The sequence below is a fragment of the Trichechus manatus genome, unplaced genomic scaffold, assembly GCF_000243295.1.
Source record: "Trichechus manatus latirostris isolate Lorelei unplaced genomic scaffold, TriManLat1.0 scaffold00142, whole genome shotgun sequence".
Taxonomy (NCBI): Eukaryota; Metazoa; Chordata; class Mammalia; order Sirenia; family Trichechidae; genus Trichechus; species Trichechus manatus.
In genome coordinates this window covers 1,812,635-1,823,842 of record NW_004444078.1, presented here as the reverse complement: position 1 = coordinate 1,823,842, position 11,208 = coordinate 1,812,635, and the positions used below count along the sequence as shown (strand labels likewise).

At 43.5% G+C, this 11,208-nt stretch overlaps 1 protein-coding gene across 1 annotated transcript in view; it reads right to left on the bottom strand.

Moving 5' to 3' along the window:
• STAT1 (signal transducer and activator of transcription 1) overlaps positions 1-11,208 on the bottom strand; it is a 44,554-nt gene that overhangs the window by 23,822 nt on the left and 9,524 nt on the right. Inside the window, exons 5-12 of the mRNA XM_023739902.1 lie at positions 10,360-10,509; positions 9,997-10,148; positions 7,652-7,810; positions 6,152-6,244; positions 4,635-4,694; positions 2,015-2,044; positions 1,830-1,923; positions 580-621 (exon numbers count right to left, since the gene is read on the bottom strand). Of these exons, the coding sequence (XP_023595670.1) occupies positions 580-621; positions 1,830-1,923; positions 2,015-2,044; positions 4,635-4,694; positions 6,152-6,244; positions 7,652-7,810; positions 9,997-10,148; positions 10,360-10,509 (780 nt within the window). The remainder of the gene's footprint in view (positions 1-579; positions 622-1,829; positions 1,924-2,014; positions 2,045-4,634; positions 4,695-6,151; positions 6,245-7,651; positions 7,811-9,996; positions 10,149-10,359; positions 10,510-11,208) is intronic.

The window sequence follows — 11,208 nt, the reverse complement described above, 5'->3', positions numbered from 1 at the left end:
AAAAAAAGTTAAAAAAAAAACGAACAAAAAAAACCCACTGGCTTCAAGTCAGTTCCAACTCATGATGACCCCATGTGTTACAGAGTAGAACTGCTCCACAGGGTTTTCTTGACTGCAGTCTTTGCGGAAGCAGGTCACCAGGCCTTTTCTTCTATGATACTGCTGAGTGGGTTTGACTTGCCAACCTTACATTATTAATAGAGCACAAACTGGCCTCCAGGTCTAGCCCTGACAGTAATTCCCTGTGTACCCTTAGCTAAATCTTGCAAACTTCCTGTGACTCCATTTCTTCACCTGCAGAACGTGAAGAATGCAAAGCCCACCATACCTACCCCACTGAGCTGTCTGAGGATCCAATGAATTCATGTGCATAATTATTTGACAAACCATAAGCAGTGCATGAGTGCAGATGGGCTTTTCCAGTTATCACAGACACACAAAGTCCCAAAGCTTTTCGCTGCTCTTCCCTGATGGGTCTGAACCCTCTGTGAGGTATCCCCAGCTACTGTCCAGGGCACTAACTTGCCCTTATCGGACATACCTGCTGGGTTAGGGCCCTTTCACGAGGCAGAGACTCACCTCATTAGTTCTGGTGCCAGCATTTTTCTGTTCTTTCAGTTGCTGTAAGACAAGAAATCATTTTAGTAAATGGCACGTGAATTGTCAAAGTTGCTGTTTTCATTTACAAATCAGATCAGAGCTAGGACTAGGAATAACAAAGGATGTGAAATTATTTTCAGAATGCATGGCAAGAGACAGACTAATCCTTGTGTGGGTTCATGAGCAGGAGTGGCTTTCCCCAGCAGCCTGACATCACGCAAATACTACAGGGGCTAGAGGGAGCCAGGGAGTGGCATCCTGCTCCCTTCCCCCATGCAGTCCTTCCCTGAACGTTTCCCCTCACCTTCATTAGCTGTTTCACATCAGCCAAAGCTCAGGGACAAGATCTCCTCCCTCCCCTTCCTGCAGTCTGCTAGGTGAGGCCCTGGGGCTCCAGGCCCAACTAAGAGTGCCTTCAAAAGACTTAAATCCCTTAGGTTTATAGGGAGCAACCTGGGGCCCAAGGGCAGCTCTGGACTCCCTCAGAACTCCCGAGTTTGAATTGAGGCTCTTGCTCCTTAGCTTTGAGGTTTGTTCATTCACAAGATGGTCTCTAATGAAAAAGCACACCTTGAACCTCCCTGCAGGCTCAGGGCCCAGGGAGAGAACTGGGCTCAGAACCAATACACCCTGAGGAGGACTGGAGCACCCATGTTTTCAGGGAGGTAGGCAAGTTGGCACCCGTCCACTTAAAACACCCTACTATTCCCAGTGGAACAGCCCCTACTTCTCCAGAGACAAAGTGGTAATAGGCTGCAGTGGAGGCGGTGGTGTGGGCGAGACCATCAGGAGAGAGAATGTGAAGAAGGGGGCTGAGGAGAAAATCTTGAGGTAAAACCACATTTGGAGGGTGGGAGAAGGAATGGTTAGAGGTGCAGGAACAATGACCTTTGAGAAAATTGCAAGTCTAGAATGATCACTGAGACTAACAGGCAGCCAATGCAGATTATTGATGTGCAAATGTCTTATGAAATATTTTACTGAGGCTGCCCCATCCAAAAAGGAGTATTTCTAAGAAAGAGGCTGGGAGAAAGCAGAGTGAATAGGTCTGAGATAGAAGGAACCAAGATCCCCGAAGTGGTGACGAGAAGCCGCCAGCCACAAACTCTGGGAAGTCTTCTTCTAGGGGGCACCCTCCCCGTTACGAAGTGCCACTGGTGTTACTCTATTGTAAAAAGTCCTAAGAAACCAAAGACAACATAAAAAGAGGGAAAAAGCGATCTCCCTACCAGGTGTCGAAATTCTGCCGCCAGACTTCCATTGGTGGATTCTTCCATGTTCATCACTTTCTTATGCGTGCCCAAAATGTTGAACTTTCTAAATCTATACAATACAGGAAAGAAATACTTAAAAGGCTTTGAGCTATTAAACAAAGAAATAAACAAAGATATATAGTATAAAATATGCCACATACCCCTTTACTGTATTTCTCTCATTCACATCTCTGCAAAAAAAAAAAAAAAGATATATATGCGTATATATATATTTAAAACTTGAAATAAGGTTTAATAAAAAATAATGTGTATGTAAAAGATAAGTGAAAAATAACCTGTACCTATGGGTTGTCTTGCTCTTTCATTCACTCACTCCCTCCCTCAATCAACAAGCACTAGCTCTGCCACATTCCGCTACACAACCTTGGGCAAATCCGTGACCTGGGCCTTGAATTCCTCATTTGCACAATGTGCTAACAGCGGCAGCCTTACAATAGATTGTGAGGAGTAAATGAGTTAATGTGTACAAAGAGCAAAGAGTAAACCCTTAATGAATGTAAGCTTCAGTTATTGCTCTTTATTGAGCAACTACTTTGTGTAAGGCACTGGGCTAAGCACTGGGGACTCAGTAGAGAGCTGTTACTGAACTCAGAGGACCTTCCGACATGACAGGCCTAATTTTCTTATTTTTCTTCTTTAATATCTTTAATGGAAACCCTGTTGGCATAGTGATTAAGAGTTACGGCTGCTAACCAAAAGGTCAGCAGTTCAAATCCACCAGGCACTCCTTGGAAACTCTATGGGGCAGTTCTACTTTGTCCTGTAGGGTCACTGTAAGTTGGAATCGATTCGATGGTAACGGGCTTTTTTATTAAATATCTTTAATGCTCTTATGAAAATACCAGAAGAGTCGACTATTTGCGGGAATTGGCAAGTTTAAGTTCTAAACTGGAGGTTTAAAGTATCCAGAGGCTTTTGCATCTTACATAAATTCCATGATTACTTTGTTGTGCTCTGCCTAGATAACGTATCTGTTAGTGTAGGTGTAGATTAGAAATTACCAGCCCACTCACAGTCAAATGAGTTAGCTACCCTTCCTCCCGTCTCAACTAGAAGTTCAGTGTTTTATGAATGACAATCACCATTTCCTATGAGAATGACTTATTTTTTCCTGTTTGAAACAAGAAAAATTTAAAATAAAAGGAACCATATGATACAGAGCTGCACTGTCAGAGCTGAGGAGAAAAATCAGCACTGGTACCAGGCAGAAAAGACACAGGAGCTCGAACAAACTTAGAGATCAAGCTAAAGTAGAGCATGGTGAATGGCAAATGGCCATGAAATCTTTGCAGCTCCTCCCTTCAAGGGGTGGAATGTTTGTTCCCATCCCTTGAATCTGGGCTGGCCTTGACTTACTTTTATCAACAAAATGTGATAAGCATGATGCTGCAGAACCTCAGAGTCTAGGCCCCGAGACGCCTTGCACGCTGCCACTCTCACCCTCTTGAAATGCTGCCACCATATGAAAAAGCCCAGGTGAGCCTCCCAGTCATCCCAGCTGAGACCTCAGACATGCAACAAGGCATGCGAGACCACCCAGCCCCAACCAAGCTGCTCTAGATCAGAAGAACCTGCTACAACCTAGAGAATGTGAGAAATAATAGATTTTTGAGTTTTAAGCCACTACCTTTTACAGTGGTTTGTTGTACAGTAAAAGCTAACTGATACACAGAGAAGCCAAAGATGGTGACGGGAGGCAAATGAAGGTGCAGACCGTGCTGCAAGGACTATTCTTACAAGGGTAGGAAGAGACAGAAACGTCAGAGGAGAATGACCTGGATTGTCAAGGATGGTTTTTAAACTTGATAAACTGGGAGGTTACCACAAGCCAAGAAAAGCATTAAATATATCCCAGGGAAAAAGGTCATCCCGTTCCTTAATGCAAGTGGCTAGGTCAGTGCTAGTCCAGGTCTAGAGTCTAGGGGCAAAATGGGATGAACCTGGTCCATTTGGATCCCATGAGAGATCCTGTGCATTCCTGGGTCCCTACTGCCCTGGGGAGATAAAAGTGACTCCAGCAGGCTCCACAAAGCCCCCCAAAGTGCCACCCACTTCACTCCAGAAACAATCCCACACTGGACATAGAATCAAGAAAGCCTGGAGGAGCTTCAGCCTTCCTTTTGATAAAGGAGCTGGCCTAGGAGGAAGGAGTCCCTGGGTGGCACAAATGGTTAACAAGCCTGGCTGCTAACTGCAAGGCTGGCCGTTTGAGACCACCCAGAGGCACCTCGGAAAAAAGGTAGTGATCTAGCTCTGAAAAATCAGCCATTGAAAACCCCTATGTAGCAAAGTTTTACTCTGCCACACATGGGGTCACTATGACTTGGAATCAACTGAATAACAACTGGTTTGTTTGTTTTTTCTTGGAAAAGGGGGCTGATGTGGCAAGTCTGCCTGCTTCAGGACTTGATCATTATAATCTCATATGCATAAAATACAAGAATTGTTTAGTTCACTGAAAGTCTAAAAAGACACAGACGTGTTGATTAACAGCTCTAGGAGACGGTCCCCATACCCAGAAAAGGAGTGATCGATTTATATCTGCTGGGATCATTTGAATGGCCCCTGTGGATCAGCAGTGACAGGACCCTGGGCTCAGCGCCCAGATCCCCAGTGATGCAGATTTCCCCCAGGACAGTCAAGAAGGCCCCTGGCTGAACAGCTGGCAAGTTGCTCATTTAGTGAAGGAGTTCGTGATGTGTTAACAAAAACAACATTTTAACAGTACATGTAATTTAGATAATGTTAAAGATATCTTACTTATCAAACAAGACTTTGACTGTTAAATTATAATTCAGCTCCTGTAATTTCACCAGCAGTCTGGAAGAAAAAAAAAGTTATTAGTTTTAGAAATTATCTATTATAATTTATTTATTACACCCATTTCCTATCTATGGACATTCAGATTTGCCCTCTTCCCATCCCCATTTTTGGTTATTACAAAAATGCTGAAATTGACATCCTTGTACATCTATCTTGACATGTTTTTTAAGTGTATTTGTAGGATAAATTCCTACCTGTGAAACTGCCGGGGCAGAACTGTAACATAACTTCTGATAGAAAGTGGCACTGGTTTGCAGTCCCACTAACAGCTAGTGAGGGTACTGTTTCACTGTATAACCTTCCCAGTACTGGGTTTTATCAAAATTTCTACTTTTTGCCAACTGGATGGATGAAAAATAGTAAACATTATTTTTTACTAAAATTGTATCTAATATGTGTGCTGGGAAAAAATAAAAACTCACCCATAGTGAGGAAATGAGCGTCACATCTATATAAGGGCAATGCAGAAGGAGGGAGGGAATGCTGGGCTGAAAATCAGTTGTGCCTCAGCTACTCATGAGCTGGAGACTCTGGGCAGGAAAGCCCTCAGGTCTCTAGTCTGCTCCGTTTAGTGGAGCAGGCAGATTGGAGAAGATTTCTAGTCTCCCTTCCAGCTGTGAGTTCTAGGATTCCACAGGCACTCGCAGTCTGGTGCTGTTAACACCAATGGTCAGAGCAGCAACATCCATGGACCAAATCAACAGCACCCATAAAAAGGATCAGGGCCAACTCTGAAGGCCAGTCCCGTTCTTTAGAGTCTAGCTGCTCATCAACAGAGGAACAGGTAAATGAATGCAGCCACTCAACTGAATAAAGGCCCTATGTTCTCACATGGGAACATTTCTACACTTTATTTTCAAGAAGAAAAAGTAGGTTGCAAATATTTATAAACGGGTATATACATTTATACATGTAGCATAACCCGAGTTTTAAAAAACAAAACATTTTATTCCATATATTTTTATATGTGTGTGTGTGTACAGACAGGGACAAAATTCTGGAATGACAAACTGTTTATTGTGGTTGTCTGCAGGTGTTTATATCATAGACAACATTGAAAATTTGATGAAAGCTATGAACCCAGTCACCAGAAAAAAGCACGTCATAAAACCACATTCATATGCACTACGCACAATTTTAGGGGTTCGTACAGCTTAGGTCAAGAACTCATGCTCAGGAGGGGATGAAGCTGCTGGGAACTTTTACTCTCTGATGTAGACATTTCTGTAATGTGTGAATCCCTTTTTACAGTGATCATGCATTGCTTTTACAATTAGCAGAAACATCAGGTCTGTATGTATATGTATGTATCTGTTATAGTTCTATCTTGAATATAGGTAAGAAGTCATATTAAAGTGACTACTGCAAAATATTTCCTCTGAAGTACATCACAGTTTTGTGAAAGGAACTTAGGGGTTTAAGCTAAGTGACAGACAGCATCTTTTCTTTATTACCTCAACTTCACGGTGAACTGGACCCCAGTCTTCAGGACCAGCGGCCTCTGTGGATGAGTTGGCATACAAGGTTGTCTCTCCACCACAAATGAGCTGTAAATACCCAGCATAAATGAGCATTTCCATAAAGGGTGAGGCAGTAAAAAATGACTTTCCGTAAAAAAGAAAGGGGGTTAGAGGGCACAACCTAAAAAATAATTTGACACATTCTGACAAGTTGGATGAGTAAGGTGATGCTGTCTGGTTAGCCAGTAACAGAATCCTAAAATCTAATTTACACTTAATAAAAACAGAGTGATTGTAATAGCCTGTGACATTCTTCAAAAATGAAAACCCTGAATTCCATTATGTTCATATACAACCCTGCATTAAGAATCAAATTTGCACTCAAAAACCCAAGTAAATGTCCCTAATTATTTAAAAATATATTACATATAGGCATTCTTGTTTGGACAGCAGACACAGGGAGCCAAGCACATTTTTATGATGTCAGGTTAGCATTAAACACAGACAAAAAAGTGTAATATGAACTCTACTCTCCCCGACTCAGTGACATTTATTTCTCTACTGAGCATGTTGGGGACACTCACCGTTGGCAAGGCAGGGTGCTGGACCCTGCTGGGGAAAGTGTGACAGAGTGACATGTCTCTGTCCCCCAGGACCTTCCAACTTACAGCAGAGATAACACAAATGACTACAGAACGGGAGTGGTGTAAGGTGTGAACTATGCACATCTGGAAGGGAGGTAACATCTGCTTTGGGGCTCTGGGAAGATTTCATGAAAATGAAGATGTGAACTGAAACTTTCAGGATGGTACAACAGCACAAGTCGGTACCAGAGTAAAGGCTCCGAGGCCAGGAAAGACTGTTAGGAGTGCAACAGAGAATTAAGTGGGTAGGATGGGCCTAGCAAACGGCCAGATGCCAAGTCAGCCTGGGAAACGGAGCGTGTGGGTGCCAAGTCTGCACTGGGCAGACAGGGCCAGGTTGTGGGTGGGGCCGTGAAGGCCCAGCTGAGAGGCTCCGCTTAGATAAGCAGGTGGCAAAGAAGCAGACTGGAACTCTGCTTTGGGACAGTACTGAGTAAGAGGGACTTGGGACATAGGGGCTGGGAACAGGGACCAGGTGGGAGGCTACTAAGTAAGAGCTCTGAAAAGACGATTTGAGAGCCTGAAATGTGCTGAGGCCAAGTCATGAAAAGGAGAGGACAAACAGGGTGAAGGTTAGACACTGTGGGTCTTGGCAGAGAATGGCCACAGGAGAAGGAGGAGTAGTAAAAAGTGATTACAATCACCAGCCTATGTGGCCAAAAGACTGAAGGGCCACTGTCGTTAACAAGGAATTCAGGAAGAAGGCTGGATTTCTGGGGATGGTAAAAGACTGAATTTGCATTAAAATTTTATATAAGCTATTAAACCCTTCTAAATTATCTGAGCTACCATAAAATTGTCCTCTGGGTAAAATAACCTCAAAGGCACAAACCAATCTCTCTTACATTACCTCTGAATGAGCTGCTGGAAAAGAGTGAAAGTGCGGTCCCACAACACTTGTTTGTTTTTTGTGATGGGGTCTTGCTCGTAGGTGTACTTCTGTTCCAACTCCTCAAGCTTTTTGAGCTGCTGACGAACCTGCTGCAGACTCTCTGCAACTATGGTAAACCTGGAAAGGGACAAAACACACGTGTCCTGATTATAAGCGTCCAAAAGAAGCCCAAATTAAAGAGAACTGCCGTCAGTGGGTCTCAGATACCAACAAGTGGTTCCAGGCAACACACCCCATCACCTACGTCACTGCACTCGGCACTGCAGGGAGAAACAGGGAGAGCAGCAGGAGCTCCTAGCATTAAGGAGCTTAGTTATTTGGGGGAGAAAGAGCTAAATGCACTGAACTACAGCCCACATTATAAAGCCTCTGCATACTACTGAGATCTACATCAGGGGAGACTGGTACGGACAGGGGCTTCTAGGTGGTATGTGACTGCAACTGGCTTTTAAGGATAATTCGTCCCTGGGTGGTGCAAATGGTTGGCACTCAGCTGCTAATCTAAAGGTTGAGTTCGAACCCACCCAGCATCATCACAGAAGAAAGGCCTGGCAATCTGTTTCTGTAAAGATTATAGCCAAAAAAACTGTATGGAGCAGTTCTACTCTGTAACACAAGGGGTCACCACGAGTCGGAACCAACTGGAAGGCAGCAGGTTTGGTTTTTTATTTAAAGGGGCAGGGCACAGAGGAGAAGGGCAGAGAGGCAGGGGACACGGCGAGGCAGATGTGTTCAAGGATGATGTAGGAAGCAGTAAGGCGCCACTGCACGTTTTCTATCAAGACAGTGATGTGACCTAGTGGTACCTCAGCGATGCTCTCAGGGGAAGTGTGGAGAACTGACTCGAAGCTGTGGGAGCAATGCAGATGAGTAACACAAGGCCTGGTTAGGGTAGAGAGGAAGGACAAAGATGATTCTTTCACTGAGCTGAAAGGACAAGGCAATATGCTTAATTTAGATGCTAAAAAACACATTTAAAGCCAATGAGTAAACCTAGTAATGGTAACACAGGCTCTGAGCCAAATGACGCTGTGCGAGTGCCATGTTATTTGCCTAAAATAATGACAAAAGAAAATCCTCTTTTAAAAGTAGTTCCCCAGTTAAAAACATCTACTTCATTGTTTCATTCCTCGAGTCCAGGTTAAAGCATGCATGAAGTCACTGAGAACAGCATTTGCCACAAAATGAGAAGGCAGAGTGGTGGCCAGGCAGCTCCAGAGGCAACTCTAACTAAATGCTTCCAGCTTTGCTCAGGCCGTGGCACACAGAGAAATGGTAACACTTGTGCACACAGTGAGGAAAGCTGGAGGGTGTTTGTGTCACTGGAAGAGGCTCCACATGGCCTAAAGCGACCACTGGAGGGCTTCCGACACCCCAGGGGCTCCCTGGTCACCTGGATAACGTAATCAACTAGCTGTCGTGGACTCAATTCTGACTCACGGTGACCACATGTGTGTCAGAGTAGAATTGTGCTACACAGGGTTTTCAATGGCTGATTTTTCAGAAGTAGACCACCAGGCCATTCTTCTGAGGCATCTCTGGGTGGACTCAAGCCGCCAGACTTTCAGTTAGCAGCCAAGTGTGTTAACCATTTGCACCACCCAGGGACTCCCATATGGTTATAAGAAATCTCAAGCCCTCCAGGTGGAGTCACTCAAGAGTCAGTGCAAATACCACTTCCTCTGTGCAACCCGTCCTAGTGACTCCTTCCTTTGTCCTCCGTCCAACTCTGGACATACCTTGGTTACAGCACTGTAACCTTTTACTGCATAGAAATTACCACGCCTATCTCCCCGCTCCACACCGAGAGCTCCTTGCTACAAGGATCGAGGAATCATTCTTCCTCGTGTCCCAGGTCCTAGTCCAGTGCCTGGCATACAGTAAGCATTTAATAAATAGTTACTGGATGATGACTGATTGAATGGCCCATGACAAACGATTATCTCATGTAAACCTATAAAATGCCTCAAACTATTTATTTTCAATAACGTATTAGGACTCAAGTTGTGAAATGTGTTATCTGACAACCACGAAGAGTCAAATGACGCATACTGTGGTACGTGCACATCAGGGAGAGGAGTGCTCTTAGGCAACCAGAATGTGGCTGAATGTGGCCACTGTTGGGAATAACACTGTACTTTCCCAGTGAGTATTTCCAGGGTAAGAACAAGCTAGACTCTGTTCTTAGATAAACCAGAGTTTGGACAGGGTCCACTCCAGGATCAACACAGCCTGAATGTGCACTCTGTAAGTTCCTGTGGGTTGCCCATCAGCTGCCCGTTTTCTGCTTTGGAGAATCTTACCAGTTCTGCAGCTGATCAAGGCAGGCGTTGGGCGGTCCCCCAATACAGGCACTCTGCTGTCGCCGCTTCCATTCCACAAGCTCATCATTAATCAGGGCATTCTGGGTAAGTTCAGTGGCATTCAACAATTCTATTATTTTATGAACTACTTCCTAAAGGGTGAGGAAGAAAAAAAAAAATTACTTTTTTAATCACTGAATTTTCAAAGTTTTTTTTTTAAAGCAAGGGAAATATCTTTTCATTCTCAACTGGTGTTCTAAGCCAAGTAGTTGTAAAAGTAATTTCTTCTCTGTTCTAAACTTCAAGTCCATTACTTACGATTCTGTGAAAAAAGCAACGTTATTCCAGAAAGTGAATCACTACCTTTCTCTTATTGTCAAGCATTAAATACATCTTCTGGAGTAACATCTGTTCTTGTTTCTGTTCATTCTTTGCCACACCACTGGTTTCATGTTCTGTGAATTGAGAGAGAGAGAACAGATAAATTATAAATGTAAAAGAAGACGAGACCAACTAAAACCAAGATTTACATAAATTTAGGAGAACTGTGATACACATGTGATACAAACAGTAGGAACATTATCTGGCAATACGCCAAAGTTTAATATTCTTTAATCTTTATTGAACAAAACAAGAAAAAAATGCCCTGAGTATAAAAAACGGACATGCTGAAACAAAAGACTAGTTTTCAATGACCCAGGTAAACTGGAAACAGCCCTGTGTCTAGCAATGACGTCACCATCAGAATATTACCCAGATAAATATAAGTGAAAAAATTCAAAACTGCAGATAAAAAATTTGCACAAAGTGTATCAATAGCTTTGAAAGAGAAGCAGGCAATTAGGAAGTGGTAGTTTGGGGTTCCTTCCTCTCTTGCTTTTTACCCAAATCATACTGATGCTCTCTTCATTTGAATCATGGCATCCTCCCAACAATTTCTAGGGTTACAGCAGTACCTACATGCTCTACACAACCCACACTTTTCAGTCATTGTCAATTGCTGCTGTCATTAAAAATAAGCAACAAAAACGACAAAACTAAGTGAAACTGCTTTAAAACATGAGAAAAATGCTGAACTTATCTGTAGAGTATACACATGAAGCTGGACTGTTTGAAGGAGCTCTAGGTACTGGGTTGAGGGAACCCACACACCTATTAGTCCACGTCAATCAGTGGGCTACACACAATAAATAAGGTGGCTGAACACTTAGC